Here is a 17,462-nt window from a genome sequence, read left to right as displayed (position 1 = left end):
GGGGGCTAAATAAATAGTTTTTGGTCTGACAGCAGTGATTCAAATGTGACTATCTTGACTTGAAAATACACAGTTTATGCAAGCTTTTCTGATCTTAAAAAAGAAGAAGGAAAAAAAACATTGTTGGATTACACATGCACCAACGAATTCCTGGTATGAAGATCAACATTTAGCCTAACTTAAACTATAGTGCATTTACTCACTTAAGTACAATTGTGAGGCGTTTGTTTCCAATTTCTACTCTATTGGTTACCATGGTAACCATCTCATCTCAGAGCCAAATATTGTACTTTTACTCCACTACAATTTGAACACTTTACTAGTTTTATACATTTTGGGGCATTTGAAAATAGCAGATCTGCTATTTTCAAAAGAAGCTTATGCATTTGAAAACTTCAAATGGGACATTGTGCACAAAGATAACTTTTACTTTTGGTACTTTAATAAGTACCAAAATATTGGTATCAAAATGATACCAATACTTTTTATACTTTTACTCAAGTAACCTACATTTTTAATTTCCAGACTTTTGTAACGGATATTTCCACATTGCAGTATTGATATTTTTTTACGTAAGTCAAACATGTGAGTAGGCTACTTTTTCAACCATGCACTGCCCACATGATAATCACATCCATAGCCATTTTTGGCCAGAAGGACGCAATCGAGGCAGAAGCAACAAGTCAAGTAGGTTTACAGCTTATAGGCCTACAGGCAATCTGAATTTCTTCCATAACGCTAAGGTAGACAAGTTCGTGCACATTGTCATTATTATTTGGTCAAATATACAATTTATGAATTGTCTAAGTGTATTTGTAATAGGGATATACTATTAAAAAATACGCCTTTTCCTTATTTGTTTCCCAAGTTGTTTGACCTTAGTTCTTTTGAACTTTATTATGAACGTGCATAATACTGATTAATACATTTATTGCATTTGCGATTCAATATTATTATAGTATCATAATTTACCGTTTTTTCCTTCATTTTTTGTTGTATCATGGTTGCAGTCACATGATGATTGCACTAAGACGCTTTTGAACCCGCGAGTTTATAATATAAGCGCAATACAATTCGGACTGCTTCGAAATTACATGTACCACGAGACAGCTTCGAAAATACTTCCAACATTACGGTAGCGTCATGCTCCGACCTCAAACCAAACAAGGAAATAATTGCAACAATGTAACAAGGTTAACAAGTCAAGTACTTGCCGTGTCAATAAAGCCACGAGTAGTTGTCAACTTGTCATAATGTCTTTTCATAATATTTCAAAAGAGGCATTGGTTGGATCCGCCACACTAGGAGCTATATTTGTCGCTGGTTATTACATTGGTAAGGTACATTAATTAGTCAACACTATATTTAACCGTCTCTAGTAATTTTGGCAAGTATTTTAACTTCTAAACAATCTATGTTCAACCGAAACTAAGGTTGAAGGACAAGACCTTTGTAACTGATTTGGAAATTAAGTAGTAAGGGAGCCACTGCAAGTGAGTGATGGAGATCGGATGCAAGTAGTGCTGAATTTGGATTTACTGAATTGAAACGTCAATGACATTTGACATTTCGAGATAGGCTACACGTTTTTTTCCAGCTATCTAGGTCTATTAAAGTATTAGTATTTCATGGGTAATTTTTCAGTAGATTTATTTGGTAAATACATGTCCCCAATTCACATTAGATCCAACGGAAATGTAACTGCAACTTGATTATCAGGTAATAACTGGGGTATTACCTGATTGTAAGGCAATCATCAGAGTAACAACAGACTGAAAACACACACACACACACACACACACACACACACACACACACACACACACACACACACACACACACACACACACACACACACACACACACACACACACACACACACACACACACACACACACACACACACACACACACACACACACACTGGTATTATTAGACCACCAATATGTAGTAGTGTTTTTCCCCTAAACTATATGTGAAAGAGTTGACTGAACCAAACCTTGATATAATCAATTCTGTATTTACATTATAAAATCAGCTGAAATACTACAGATGACTCTTTACAGAATTGGGAATGTTGTTAAAAGTGTGTGTGTGTGTGTGTGTGTGTGTGTGTGTGTGTGTGTGTGTGTGTGTGTGTGTGTGTGTGTGTGTGTGTGTGTGTGTGTGTGTAGGCTATACATATACATACATACAAACATATACAGTATATAAAAACAAAGACTGGCTTTCCTACTCGGTTGAGGCGGGCCATAAGGTGTTGTGCGACGGACTGTAGCAGGTGAACATATTATTGATCACGCTCCCAAAACCACCCATATAATAGCCAGTGGTGGAAAGTACATTTACTCAAGTACTGTACTTAAGTACTATATACAGTATATAATTTGTGTGCAATAATCAAACAGACTTCACAGGTGCCACCATGTCTACCATGCTACTATATTAACATTATCCATTATAATTATTAAACCACTTACAGGCGGCAGCCGCTTGAAACTGTTAACAATAAACCTAGCCTAACCTCACCCTCCCCCTGACCCTCCTATTGTAAATAACTGTTATGTTAGGGTTTTTTTTCTGTTATTTTGTTTATATATCTACTGCATAGTACTGGGTTCTATCCATCTGTCATTCAATGTAATATGAGTTAAAGAGAAGGATTTCAATGGAAATAAACTTTGCCTTATTAACCGAGTTGCCTTTTAGTTGACCTTGTATCAGTGAACTGTACTGTCATGAAACTCAACCTTTTCATATGCAAAACTTCTAATAAATACTTCAATCAGTCAATCAATCAATCAATTGTATCCTCTTCCAGGGAAAAGGAAATCCAAGCATTCCAGTATGAACATATTCAAGAGTCATTCCGGGGGTAAAGACAATCCACTCTTGCAGTATGTCCTTAATCATTCCATGAGAGAACATCCTGCCCTGAAAAAGCTCAAACTGGTAAGTCCTGTAATCTTATACCCATCATAATTTAATACATTTAGATCTCTTCTCATTCTTCAAGTGTGTGTGTGTGTGTGTGTGTGTGTGTGTGTGTGTGTGTGTGTGTGTGTGTGTGTGTGTGTGTGTGTGTATATGTGTGTGTGTGTGTGTGTGTGTGTGTGTGTGTGTGTGTGTGTGTGTGTGTGTGTGTGTGTGTGTGTGTGTGTGTGTGTGTGTGTGTGTGTGTGTGTCTTTTAAATTTATTGTGAAACTAATACAATCTGTCTTCCTTTGTGTCTTTCAGAGGACAATGGAAGATTCCTGGAATTTCATTATGGTTGCCTGCGAGCAGTCACAGTTCATGGCTAATCTGGCTAGACTAATACAAGCCAAGAAAGCAATAGAGATTGGTAATTATGATAAGCATCTAGTTATAGCAGATATACTGTATGTTGTTGGTTACTTGTCTTGTTCACAGGTTTTAAGCTTACCTGGCCTACTAGTTTCTTTTAGTGCTAACTTGTTTGGGCCGATTCATACTCGAATACCCGAATTTATTTTGGTTCGGCTCTGTCCAAACTACAATGACATCATTGGGGGGGGGGGGGGGGGGGGGACAGCCGTCATTAATTCGGCTGTTCGGTGCCACCAAGATTTTGTGACTGCCCGAACCAAAATAATTCTGCTCTAAAAGTGGAGTATGCATCTACCCTTATTCTTTGCAATTTACAGTCATGCGTTGACTAGTTACTTTAAAAAAGTACGTAACGTAACCCTGCAAGGCCCAGCGTAGGTTCATGCCATTTACTCTCGCACTCAGATAGTAGTCGCTCTGGATAAAAGAATCTGCTTTTTTGTTAGCCTAAATTGCTTACATCGTAATTGTTTACGCTTATGATTAGACTTTCCTCTACCTGGGGCGGCAGTGGCTGGGTTAGTGTCGAAGCGAAGGTCCATGAGCAAAAAACATTTAACCACTAACTGCTCCCGTTGAGCAGGTTGGTGCCTTGCATGGTTTCCTCTGCCATCGGTGTGTGACTGTGTGTGAATGGCTGAATGTAGCACAATGTAAAGCGCACTGGATAAAGGGGCTATATAATGCACCACTTACCATTTACCAGTTTGACCTAGTAGGAAATCATACTGGAAAATGTTTGATGGTATGTCTAACTCAAAGTAAAAATCTTTATTCTGCTCCATTCTTCACCATCCATATTAGACCTCATCTGGTGACCATTATGGCTTGTGTTGTTTGCAGGCGTTTACACGGGTTACAATACTCTGAATGTGGCACTTGCTCTGCCGGAGGATGGAGTTATGGTGGCCTGTGATGTCAATGAAAACTACACCAACATTGGCAAACCGTTCTGGAAAGAGGTACAGTTGTATGTTTGCTATTGCTATTACTGTTTTGTTTTGTGGTTTCTTCTTAATAAACATACACAGTAATAGAGTGTTAATTTAACTCAGAAAATGTACAAAATGTAACCAAACAGACCCTTATTAACCTTTGTACACACTGATATACAAATGGATAAATTAACACTGACTGTGCAATAAGTAGTAATGGGTGTTACTTCTGCTGTATTATTCCCATTTGCTGATCAGTGCAGTGGAGTTTCATGCAACCCAGGTAACAGGCATGGCTCTATTTAAAACTAGTCTGCACTCTACACTTTGCATTTTATTTACAGACCTGATTTAAAGTGTGTCATGATGATGGTCTGAGGAACAAAACATCCACACCTTCACCTTTTCACGTTCACTTTTTTCAGTTTGTATATAAATCATTTTTTTTTGCTATTTTTTTGCCTCAAAAAATGTTTGCCGTTGTTGCGAGCCTTTTCTGTTCTGGACTGATGTGCCCTTTCCCACTGGGCGCGATAACGACAAAAACATATCGTTTTCAATTTAAGTGGATGGCAGCATCCACACCATAACGTATAACATTTCGTTATCATTATCTTTATCGTGTCCAGTGGAATGAAGCTTTATGATGGCCTCTCACACCTGCTGGATCTACAGTATCTTTGGGCTACAAAAAAAATTATAAAACTTACCAGCTTGGTCTAATGGTGGCACCAAAGATATTAAAAATATATTTTTTTTCTTTTTCTTCTGAAAACTGAGTTCAAGCTTGACATTTAAAGCTTCAGTGAGTGAGTTTTAATCAATACCATCTGTCTTCAACTTCTCAGCTAGCTTGTCCACAAACACATAGGCATCTGGGTAATTGCTCATATCCTGATAAAGGCCTATAAAGTCAAGTATTATGATTGTGAAATACTAATTAAGAAATAATAATTGATACATTTTGTTTGCAACAGAGCTGTTACAAGTGCAACATCTAGTGGCTGAATGTTATCTATTGGATCTTTATAGAATGGGAACACTAGTACGCTACACATCATTTTATATCAACTCTCATGTCAACAGAGGGTACTTTTTTCACTCCTGTGGCCATTCATCTTAGCATCATGTTCACTATGGAAAACTGCTTATTTTAATGGTGTTACTCTTCTGTTGGTTTACAGGCGGGTGTTGACCATAAAATCGACCTACGCATACAACCAGCGTTGCAAACTCTAGGTACAGTATGAATGGGTTTTCTGAACTCACTTGTTTACAGTACATGTGCATTATGGATTGGGGTTGATATTTATCCTAAGACATATCGTCGTTGTCGGGTGGAAACCTCGTATCTCCAAGTTTCAAATTTGTACGTTCTTTCGCAAAGTAAAGCCCTACTTCATCGTACAAGGCCGTCGCACAAAAGTAGTGAAAACAGCAGATCTACAAGCACACAACGCCTCGCACCGCGAGGCGTTGTGTGTTGGCTGTTTGTTGGCTGTGTGTTGGCTGTTTGTTGGCTGTGTTGGCTGTTTTTAGTTTGAATCATTGTTTTTAGTTTGAATCATTTTTAAAATGAAAAACGAACGGTTTTGGACATACAAGGTTTTTACCCGACAACGACGATATGTTAGAGGATCTCTAGACATAGTATTCAATATACTAGTAAGACGCCTAAGGGCGACAAGCGACCTCACCCTAAAGGGCGAGGTCGCGCCATGTCTTGGCCATCTGGCCAGTGATGTACGTATATCAGACCAGTTACCCATATGGAGATTCATGTACTGTATATGGAGATATGCTGTGAGACCCCAAACATGCTTACTCAGTTATTCTTTATAAATGACGTCTATGACATCTGACATCATACACACAATCCCTTTTATGCCCATATATAGAGATCCCTGTCTGTAGAACCAGACAAACAGATATGGGCTGTCTTCCTCCATATATGGGCATTCCCATATGAAGTCCTGTTAGATATGGGCTTAATATTGATGACATCAGAGATCTCCATATATTGGCACAAAAGGGATTCTGTTAGTGTGGTTCCCCTGACATCACAGTGATGTCAGAGCGTCAAAAACACAGAGACCGTAAATAAAAGCGTACACGGACAGACGGCCGGCCGGATGGAGACATGATGTGCCATTTCTCATACTAAACTGCGACCTTCAGTCGCAAAAATTAAAACAAGCCTGTGTGTGTGTGTGTGTGTGTGTGTGTGTGTGTGTGTGTGTGTGTGTGTGTGTGTGTGTGTGTGTGTGTGTGTGACAGAAAGATCATTTGGAGGTCTATAACAATTTGAGGGTCTATGACGTTAAAAGGTTTGAAAATCCTACCTTCATGCAAGGGTGGTCTTCATAAAGCCAAGGAAACCCAAGTGCTGAGTTGGTCTCGGAACAACTCCGTACCCTTAAAGGAAAAGAAAGTCCCTATTAATAGATTTTCACTCATCTCAATAATCGATAAATCTGGATGTTCATTCAGCATCCATTAGATACTGTATGCATACCATGAACAAGGCAGCGCGGCCACTACATGTGGGGGTTATCCTAGTTTTTAAGTAATTTCAAAATAGCCGTCAGGTCAGAATAAAGGCGTTTTAACTTTTTTCACCAGAAAAGTGGCTTGGGTTGTTTGTTTCCCCTGTTATACTGTATGCAATTTCATACCTTCCACTTCTCATAATTCTGTCCATTCTGAAGCTCAATAATATTGGCATCAGGCTCTATGTAGGCCTAAATTACATGTTTTGCTCTTATAGCTTCCTTCTCAAATACATTTTGTTTAAAAAAAAGGAAAAAGACATCGGTGAGTGAGACAAAGGATGAGTCAACTGAGGAAAGAGAATCCTCACACTAAGATCTGTGCAAACCTTTGGTCAGAGGCCTTCTTCAAGGCATACACAGCCTGTATAATCTGCTTGATCAACCCTAATAATAATGCAGAACACCTGTGATCTTTGTCAATCATGTGACCAAAACATGAATTACAACAGATTTTATCCCTGTTTTGTCCCTTTTTCTTGTCTGTTTTAAGGTGGTAATTACCAAAGATCTTGTATGCATGTTTGACTCATTTCTCATTGTCCTTCCATTGTTTTCAGATGAGCTCATAGCAGCTGGGGAGGCTGGAACATTTGACTTTGTCTTCATTGATGCTGACAAAGCAAATTATGATAACTACTATGAAAAGTCTCTGCAGCTGCTGAGGAAAGGAGGCATCATTGCCATTGATAATGTAAGTACTTCAACAACTACCAAAGGATGTTATATTTAACTTACTCACACATAAAACGCCCCATCATTCAGCGTACATGATCACTTCGCTTTATGATTATCCTCTTTCTTGGTCGTGTCCTGTAGGTGCTGTGGAGTGGGAAGGTAGTGAACCCAGCACCTGATGATGTGGACACGCTGGCCATAGACAAGCTCAACAAAAAGCTTCACCGCGATGTTCGAATCAACCTCAGCATGCTCACCGTGGGAGATGGCCTTACACTAGCGTTCAAACTGTAGATGAGATGCGATAAACTCATTGCTTTATGCTGGAGCTCAGCTGGTCAGACACCATAGTGTTAATCTTTCTTATGCTGATGTCTTGTTTTTGTACTGGTAGACTAGGTTTGATTTGACCTGAGCTTTAAACCAATTTCAGTGACGAGTGAAGCAGTTTTAGTTTTTCTTCTCCCATTAGCCAACTTTAATACTAGGAAGTAGAATTAATATCCATCATAATAGCTCCTTTATTGTTTTCATTATCTACCAAAGTCACAAGACTGAAACTACGAGACAATCAACTGAAATGTTAATGTTTACAAAGTTTATGAAATGTATATGGAGTTAAAACTGGTTGTATTGGATGTATTCATAGTAAATGGGGATGTATTCATAGTAAATGGAAAAAGTCCAGGTTAAAAATAAGTTACTTAGAGTGCCCAGAGCACATTATGTGCCCCTTGTCCTCCATTTCACTTTTTTTGTTGATCTTTTGTAATCTTGTTGTAAATGAGTCACCATCACCATCAATGATTTCATAGTGAATCTTAAATTCATTTTAGCTTGAACTGGGTTTCGGTCTCCAACTCCCCATCAAATCTTGCATATCTGTCTAAAATAAAACAAATGCAAAAACAACATTTGAAACAGAGTTACTTGTGAAATGTTAATTTTATATCATCCACCACCACACTCATATATTAAACTGCACAATAAGCCTTTTCCTCAAACATCACAAAGACAATGCTAAAGGTGATTTATTTCAAGTCTTTATTGCAAAGGTAGACTTGCATACAAGGTCCTGGCCCCTGAATAGTATTCCGGTCTAAATTTAAACAGCTATGGGAAGGGGAAGTGGAGGATTCACTCAAGATGTTCTAGTGAGGGAAAGAAAATCCATTTGGCATTTCTTGCAACTTCAGGATATTTCATAACTCAGAAGCAGTAACTCATGACAGCAGAGGTCTGAAAGTAACCACACAGCGTGGTTACTAAGATAGAAAATAAATAAATATATAGATCCACCAAATAAATAGTTTGGTGTGTACTTTCATAAGCATATTTTGTAGGAGCATTTGACAGGCAAAGCATCGCTGACAAAATAAAAGTGTGCAAATTAAACACGAGGGGAAAAAAGGGTATAAATACAGATATATGCTATTGTGCAAAATAACAGCGTCCTATGACACGATCACACTTGAAATAAAGACATTCTTGGAACAAGACTTGGGTCTGTCAGACTGAAGTTGCTAAAGTTAAACTTACAGGCATCTCTCCCAAAGTAGTGTATATTTTACAGCAGATGGTGAAAGGGGTACTGCCTGACTGACATGATGCTAGATCTGGAAAGAAACAATCAAGTACAACCGAAAGGAAAGAGCAGTAGCAAAGTGTCTGTCTAACAGCACTTTTAGAGCTGAAATATAATGTGGTTTTGGTATCATCTCTTTGAGAGATCCTTTCCTGGCCATGATGTAGGAAACACACGCCAGATTATGTGGACATTCCTCACGCTATTCTCACGCCTCCAACTCGAGCCCCAGGCCTAGTTTGTGACCACCGGCGTTGATGCTCTTTCCATCCACTAGCGCAGATAGAGTTACTTTCATACCTGTAAGAAATGTACATACAAATTAGACCAAAGTATTCTCCACACTCTTTGGAAGTTGGTTGGTTGGCATTGCATCATAAAGAAGAAATGGTTCTTACCAGGCCGCAGAGTCTGGGTGTAGCCAATTCCCACCAAGCTGGCGTTATTCACTTTAGCCTGGAATAATGCATCAGTACAATCAATGAAAGAAAGAAATATCATTGCAAATTTTGTGGTTTTAATTATTCAATCACATGATCCAAAACCATTATTTTGACCATTAGCAGAAGACCCAGAAATACACAGTAAATCCTTAGTGTTAATTAAAAGTATATAAATGGAACCACATGGACCCTTACAGATGTGTAACTCGTCTTGAGAGTATACAAATGGAACCAAATTGACCCAAAGGGGTCCATTTTCTGCACTCTCAAGAGTTAAATGAACACGTTGTACACATACCGAAATGGAGGCATTGGAGTCTAGCTGGTACTTGGCAGCGATGCCAAAGCGGGTGCTGTTGCTGCCTGCTGTCCAGGCCAGGTTCACAGCCGTCTCCAGATCGTCATTCACCTTCTGGTAGATGGATCCACCAACCTCTGAACCATCATTACTGGAACATAGGATAAAATAAGAAGACATTTAAGCATTCTCAAACTCTATAAATACATAGAATTAATCATATCAATAACGTTCTTTAAATGAAAGTGAGCAATTAAATTTGGACCAAGATCAAGGAACTCTATAGCTAGAAAGAGTGCACTCTTCAGTAGGCTGCAGACCGATAGAGACAGTCATATTCACAGTGTCACTGTCCTTAAAAAACTATAACAAATACTATGAGAAATAACAATGATGTGGGCCACGCTTTATCAACATGACCAATCATGATAAATTGTGCGGGCCGTCTTGAGATTGCTGGCCCAAACCTCCGCAACAGGTCTTCAAATTGCTCCTTGCTTCTGTTTCTATAGCGTGAGGCAGCTTGATGTCCTGGACATGATGCTAGTATGTCTCAGGAGGCACTGGGTCCCATTTTTCAAGTCTTTGGTATGACCTAGCCGGGGATCAAACCCCAACCTCCCAGTCTCAGGGCGGACACTCTAATCACAAGGCCACTGAGCTGGTCAAGGCTCAGCAAGCTCCTTGCTTAGCCTGAAGTAAGGGCGGATTCACACTGCAATCCGATTGATTCAAATTGTTTCTGAAAACAGTTGCTTGGTCCCCGCTAACCAGCATTCACATTGGCCAAAATTCTTCTGTGCCCTAGAGTACACTTCATCGAACTGTAATTGTATTTGTGTGCCTCCCGGGGGCGCTTGTTGACTATGGGGCTTTGGGAGATATAAAATGTCATGTCACAGAAGAAGAGTATCTTGTCAGACTTTAGAGCGAATATTAAAGTTTTAAAGTGTTCCTGACGTTATCTTGAGTTGTAACAATAACAAAACAACAATATACAACCAAGGCAGTGTGTGCTGACTGTCTTTGAAACATCACAATGTAACGTCGTCTCTAATCATCATTTAACAGTAATGTCACTGGTCATCCCTGGTATCTTAATAGTGACGTCGCGGACCAATCCTTGTTATTTTCATCCTAGCAAAAGCTTCACCGCTTTGTTTATGGAACGGTACCTTCACATTGCAGCGCACCGTCATCAAGGACGCATCATGCGGAACTCTAGACTACCTCCGGAGGTGGTCTCGGGGCCGGTGTTTCTGAGGACAGTACGCAAGCTTCACACTATCAAGACATCTGCCTCGAGAACGCACCCTAAAAATGTGAATCCGCCCTAAAAGAGCTTCACCCAGACAGAGTTCCAGGATGAGGTTGTTAAATGGCCCAGCTACTGCTGTCGAGGGTGGAGCTCGGATGTTTGACTACCATCATGAATGATGTTATGCAAACAAAATGCTGGTTGCGCTCTAGGCAGCCCTTTTTCTTCATAACAGGCGAGCAGGTTGAACAAGCCCCTCAGCTCCGATACTTTCACAGTCACCATTTTTATTGGGTAGATTAAAGTTAAGGGGGTCACCATAATCAATAGGTTACTTCCTTTGCGGGAGCATGAATGTACACAGCAGATTTCATGGCAATCTGCCCATTACTTTACATTACGAGAAAATAGTTGCACAAACAAACAGATCTACACACAGGATCCTCTGATTGACATTATATTAAAGCTTGGGTTCAGTATTTATACTTACAGTAGAGCTTGGCAATTAACTGAAAATACTTTATATTGAAACGAACATTTAGTAACGAAACGAACATTTAGTAACGATAACAGACTTTTCTTCCTCATGTACTGTCGGTTCATTGAAAAATCATCAAGAACTCCAGGGGGGGGGGGGGGGCATCTTTTATATTTCTTATAAATCAACATGAAATGTATTCTTTAATATTTCTTATAAATCAACATGAAATGTATTTTTTATTATCGACTAAATCGATTAGTCTACTCTACTCAAGTGGATAATCACCACTTGACAGTTTTATTATACTTCATTATAGGGCATAGCAGTGGGTGTGGTTTGTTGGTGTAAAACATTTATTTATATCAAAGCCTAGAATCAAGCCATTTTGTTTACAGAAAAAACGATTTTACGGTCATGATTCACCATGATGCTGGATGGCTTGATTCTGAAAATAGTAAAATTAGAAGAACTACAAGCTCACGTTACAAATGGACACGTGAGATAGTAAATCTGCTATTCCCCCCCAACCCCCCCAAAAAAAGTTAATTGTAACTGAGGCAAAAGTTTGAAATAACCATGGTATTGATTTGAAGTCACATCGCCCCTGGCCCAAAGCACTCATCCTGCTCAGGTCAGGCATTTACACTTACACATTAGTGAGCAGCTGGAAGTCTCCAGTCCTGTAGCCAACTGCAATGTTGCTCTGGGTCATTTTAGATTTGGCCGTATCAAAGGTCATCTGGTATCCAGCTAACCAGCCCTCATAGCCGGCCACCACCGCTCCGTGGATTGTAGGGCCGGCGAAATCGAAGTCTACATCAGCGCCCGCGTTTAAGTATTCGCGCTTATAGGCAGTCTTAACTTTGCCGCTCTTCTTGCTGTGAGATGAATAAAATGAAAATGACAAAGAATTACGAAGATTTAGGTAAATCACACAAAAATAAATATAGCAAAATGATTAATTTCAGCTAACAGACTTACTACAACATACCCTGTGTTTGGTGAAAATGTAGTTTCAAATGTAAGTTTCAGTCCCTTGGTAATCTAAAAAAGGAAGAGAGTAGAGAGATTTAGCACAACTAGTTTAACCACTAAACCAATTAACCCAAATTAACCCATTATAATCAGGAAAACATCCGTGTCATTTTAGCTGTTAGCGTTGGCTAGTAGCACATATACAAGCCCACAGTGCGTCACTTCGTACAGTGATGCGAGCTTGTTGATCTATTTTTGAACATTCTTGAAATGTTTTTGAAAGTGTGAGAACTACTGATTTAGAAGGCATTTGTTGTATCAGCCTCAGATCTAATTGGGTTAACCACTTAACCAATACAAACACAAAATGTTTCTACATTATTTAGAAAATGGCCTATCTACACGCTCACAAAGCGTCAACATGCATTGTACATTGGGTATTTTCTAATTTCTTCACTTTAAGGCTATAATGACATTAACCCATTTAGGCCTGAACACATTATGACGCAATATTTTATGCTTTAACTCATTGAGTGCCAGCGCCCTCTAGGGGCCATAGAATGCCAGCGCATCTCTCATAGGCGAGCGCTTTAGCTTCCAGGACCTCACCTTCCAGGACCTCACGTGTGCACGTTCATGCACGTCATGGAAATGTCCCGGATGATAATGCTAACAGAATGGCTATTCCCATTTTGTCATCTAAAAGATCATTTTTGGGCGATTTCGCCGTAAATAAACCTCGCTCCGCTTCCCTAAAGACACAATCCAGAGATATAAGCCTTCAAAGATGTGGTCTTTCATTGGATTAGGCGGAGATTGGCGATTGCGTTCGCAAATGACGGCCGGCCGGGAGGTTGCTAGCTTTCGGCTAGTAGCTAGAAAAATCAGGCCAGGCTTCAGAAGGCCTCTTATCATTTTATTCATTTAATTAAAAAAAGCCGGACTACTTCGGGATCGGCACACTCGTGTACTCATCGGAAGCGGCGCCGAACATCTGGTGAACATTGGGGAGCTCAAAAATGTATTTTAAACCATTTTTAATGGAATATATCGTCGGACAGAGTAGAATGGCTAGCTGGCTAGCGGCTAGCGAGCCAGGACCACCCACGACTCTACAAGCAGCTCGGGGTAAGTGAATTAATAAAAAAGAAATTGTATTGGATTGAAATAAAGCCGAACTAGTTCGGGATCGGCACAGAATGAGTTAAATATAGAAAAATAGCAGATATACGCGAGCTTGTAGATCTGCTATTTTTGAAAAATCGTGAAAATTAGAATTTTGACCCGATTCTATAAGTGTCTTTTGAATCCTTCTAAGATTTTTGGAAAAAACCTATGTTTCTATGTCAGCAATCTGGCCAGCCATCGTCAAAGAAAAGGTCCTTTTCACTTAACTGGAGCTCACTTAGTCTGTTCTTGAGAGACTACTATGTCAGTGGTGCGCAAACCTTTTCATGTGAAGGACCCCCAAAATGATATTTATTTGACCACGGACCCCCCATCTCAAAATATTTCGTTCCAGGGACCACCCGGAAGCAAACTTTGAGTTACAAACGTTCGCTTTGAAAATGCATATATTCAAAGATTTGCACACATTTTCCTGACTTTTTTCAAAAATAGCAGATCTACAAGCTCGCAGCGCGGCACTCGGTGCCGCGCTGTGAGCTTGTATATCTGCTATTTTTCACTGGTTAAAGCATTCAATAATTCTAGGCCCTAAATGGGTTAACAAAATTGCAAGGCCAGGATTCAAGTGGTTGATTGTTGACAAGAACAGTGGCACACTCATGTTCTCACCTGGTCTTCAACACAGAGCTCTGTTCCAAGTGTATTGTCCGTGGTCCACTTCTCTGTGAATAACAGCCCATATTCAGCCCACTTGTACTTGGTTTCCAGAGTGCCATTGACCTTGCTGGTGTCAGTGTTGGACGAGCCAGAGGTTTTAAATTCCTAAAATTGAATTGAAGAGGGTTAGGATTACAGAGTATTTTACTTTCGTTCGGTGTCAAATTAATGTACCATTCTATTCTATTCTTTGCTATTCTAGCATTATGTTGTCAATCAGAGTATAAGATGTGTTATGCAAACTTTCAAAATAAACACAAAACTAATAGATATGATACGAATGAAGCCAAAACAGCAAAACGTGCTGGTAGCTTGAATTATGACTTTATTAGGACAGTTGGTTTCAATACCAAAACGCTTGCCCCAAAAACCCGGGGCAATTCCGGCAACCTCGGAATGGTCGCCACCTGGCATTTCTAAACTAACCTCAGTAAATAATACAAGAATACAAGAACCGGTGTGGGCGAGAGGTCCGTATTTCTGAAGGGGATGTTTCTAAGTGGGGGTGTTTCTGAATGGAGGTCTGCCCCCAAAATGGTTGTGAATGCGTTTAAGGCGAGCATTCCGGTTACCATTATTTTTGCTGTTCAGCAGAGGGTGTCGTGTATGAATACATGCATATTTGCGTATAATAATAACTAAACTCACCACACCACTTATAGATTTGGTCTTTACATCAAGTTTCACAAGTCCAAAACCTGCAAGGACATTCACAGAGAGTAAACAATTAGGCTATCATCTGACATTACGGTCAAAATATGTTCTTATCAACATTGACTGCATTATCTTTTTCATTTTTCTTACCATATCCTTTGTTGAATATGTCCTTGGTAGATTTCCCAAGGTCAGCATATGATGGTGGGACTGCCATTGTTCCTGTGAAAAAAAATAAAAAATAAAAAAGTTGAAAACACTTGGAAGTCTATTTAAAGACTGGTGGAATTGAAGGGTGTATCTGCATGGTGTTTACAAGAGATGTACTCATCATTTTTCAAGTAATCCATTCGGCAACAAATAATGTATATATAAATAAACAAAACGACTAATCAACTAACAGTCTTTATCAAATAAGACCAAACCGACCAATGAATCAATAAATCGACTATGAAGGAGGCAGGAGGGTACAGGTGAAATTTGGTTAATATGGTAATCAACACAACACATAGTCATGTTAGAGCTTGTCCACGTACAGCTAAGTACATTTACTTAAAGGGATATTCCACTTTCATAAAAACTTTTGGTAATTTTATTGTCTAATCAGGCTTTTATGAACACCCTGAACAGTTTTTAATTTGCTTCATTCAATATTTAGATATTTGATGTAAATGTTACCTGGCCCTCCAGGCTCAGGGCCTCTCCCCACACACACCCATTGTAACTTCAAACTTCATTTTAACCATGATAGATTCATTAAAAACACCCATTATTTTTTCTGGTGACTCATATTACCCTCCTAATACGTGAGCAGACCGTGTTTTTTCAATAACTTTTTTCATTTATTTTTTATAAAATATTATTGTATTTAATTTTTTCTATTTTCCCAAAGAATTATTAAAAATAAAAGAAAAAAGTTATTGAAAAAACAGGGTCTGCTCACGTATTAGGAGGTAAAATGAGTCACCAGAAAAAATAATGGATGTTTTTAATGAATCTATCATGGTTAAAATGGAGTTTGAAGTTACAATGGGTGTGTATGTGGAGAGGCCCTGAGCCTGGAGGGCCAGATAACATTTACATCAAATATCTAAATATTGAATGAAGCAAATTAAAAACTGTTCAGGGTGTTCATAAATGCCTGATTAGACAATAAAATGACCAAAGGTTTTTTTGAAAGTGGAATATCCCTTTAAGTACTGTACTTAAAGGAGTAGTTCACCCCCAAAATGACTTTTTTTCTATTGATTAGTCACGCCATGGAGATTAGAGTTCAATAATATTTTTTGTTTTTTGTCGCATTCCTAAGACAAAAATGTGATAACAATAAATTTACCCCCATTCGTTCCGGATGGGGACCCATTTCGAAACGGGTCCCCATCCGGAATCAATGGGGGTAAATTTATTCAAATCAAATTTTTGTCTTAGGAATGTGACAAAAACCAAAAACTATTATTGAACTCTACTCTCCATGGCATGAGTAATCAATAGAAAAAAAGTCATTTTGGGGGTGAACTACTCCTTTAACATTTTGAGGTATTTGTACTTTACTTGAGTATTTCCAATTTTCAATACTTTTACTTCTACTCCACTATATCTCAGAGGCAAATATTATACTCCACTACATTTATTTGAACACTTAGTTACTAGTTACTTTGTAGGTTTTGATTATTATCACAAAACATACATTATAATATCTACTTCAGCGACTGATTGAGAGCTTGTAGATCTGCCATTTTCGAAAGATTTTTTTATACATCTTTTAAAACATGAAATGGGACATTATTATGCATAATGAGTACTTTTACTTTAGGTACTTTAAGTACATTTTGAAGCCATTACTTTTGTTATTTTACTCAAGTACCATTTTAAACACAGGCCTTTTACTTAAACAGAGTATTTTATTTCTATATTGCAGTATTGATATTTTTACTAAAAACATTTGAGTACTTTTTCCACCACTGAACATATTCACATAACCACCGTCAACTGACCGCAGCCAGTCAGTCAGCGTTATAATGTTGTTGACATGTTAGCTAATAAGATAACGTTAAGGGTGCCACTGCCATGGCATTGGTCCGACATCTCATTGTTCCGACGTGCATGTAGGACTACTGAGATGTCGCTCGTCGGACTTATGGGCAGTCGGTTCCCAGCTAATAGGCTGGCTAGCACTGCTCGTTTTAAGCTTCTTCTACCGATGGCACACAACAAGAACATTGTGGCGCCCTTCGCGTGCAGTCACATTTAGCAGCAACGCACCCCCAGGCCCAGGCAAATAGTTTTGGACGGTACTTACCGAGTTATAACCTCGTCTTTTAACGCAGAGGAGCGTATTGTGAAGTCAAAGTGAACGCACAGCTGGAGGGCGATGTGAAGGATACACCAGAGTAAACACCGCGTCGTTCTGAC

General features: G+C 39.1%; 2 protein-coding genes across 3 annotated transcripts; one reads left to right on the top strand and one right to left on the bottom strand.

The window, feature by feature from the left end:
• The first annotated feature begins 586 nt into the window (after positions 1–586).
• Positions 587–8,436, top strand: LOC308303637 (catechol O-methyltransferase domain-containing protein 1-like). Of its 2 annotated transcripts, none has more exons than XM_080748071.1 (7): positions 587–687; positions 2,822–2,952; positions 3,239–3,344; positions 4,193–4,311; positions 5,469–5,523; positions 7,394–7,527; positions 7,653–8,436. In XM_080748071.1, the coding sequence occupies exons 1-7, from the start codon at positions 609–611 to the stop codon at positions 7,803–7,805; spliced, it is 777 nt and encodes a 258-aa protein (XP_080604197.1). In that variant the 5' UTR covers positions 587–608; the 3' UTR covers positions 7,806–8,436. The 2 variants fall into 2 exon arrangements, with proteins under 2 accessions (XP_080604197.1, XP_080604196.1); XM_080748070.1 differs by lacking the exon at positions 587–687 and adding an exon at positions 1,216–1,335.
• A 42-nt stretch (positions 8,437–8,478) lies between these two features.
• Positions 8,479–17,455, bottom strand: LOC308303636 (non-selective voltage-gated ion channel VDAC2-like). The gene is made up of 9 exons (XM_080748069.1): positions 17,350–17,455; positions 15,201–15,272; positions 15,045–15,094; positions 14,349–14,501; positions 12,568–12,620; positions 12,227–12,454; positions 9,838–9,988; positions 9,495–9,552; positions 8,479–9,396 (listed from the first exon to the last, which is right to left on the bottom strand). The coding sequence occupies exons 2-9, from the start codon at positions 15,265–15,267 to the stop codon at positions 9,305–9,307; spliced, it is 852 nt and encodes a 283-aa protein (XP_080604195.1). The 5' UTR covers positions 15,268–15,272; positions 17,350–17,455; the 3' UTR covers positions 8,479–9,304.
• Positions 17,456–17,462: the final 7 nt, after the last annotated feature.

Source organism: Nannobrachium achirus, assembly GCF_963921795.1.
Source record: "Nannobrachium achirus genome assembly, chromosome: 18".
Taxonomy (NCBI): domain Eukaryota; kingdom Metazoa; phylum Chordata; class Actinopteri; order Myctophiformes; family Myctophidae; genus Nannobrachium; species Nannobrachium achirus.
The sequence above is the reverse complement of the archived record's forward strand: the minus strand, read 5'-3'. Positions and strand labels throughout refer to the sequence as shown.

Bases quoted from the DNA above. Each gene is read 5' to 3' on its own strand.
- LOC308303637 (XM_080748070.1), top strand. From the start codon at position 1,254: ATGTCTTTTCATAATATTTCAAAAGAGGCATTGGTTGGATCCGCCACA. The intron at 5,524-7,393 runs GTACAGTATGAA...CATTGTTTTCAG, and splicing joins ACCAGCGTTGCAAACTCTAG to ATGAGCTCATAGCAGCTGGG. The intron at 7,528-7,652 runs GTAAGTACTTCA...CGTGTCCTGTAG, and splicing joins GCATCATTGCCATTGATAAT to GTGCTGTGGAGTGGGAAGGT.
- LOC308303636 (XM_080748069.1), bottom strand. From the start codon at position 15,267: ATGGCAGTCCCACCATCATATGCTGACCTTGGGAAATCTACCAAGGAC. The intron at 15,095-15,200 runs GTAAGAAAAATG...ATGTCCTTGCAG, and splicing joins CATATTCAACAAAGGATATG to GTTTTGGACTTGTGAAACTT. The intron at 14,502-15,044 runs GTGAGTTTAGTT...ATTCAATTTTAG, and splicing joins CCAAATCTATAAGTGGTGTG to GAATTTAAAACCTCTGGCTC.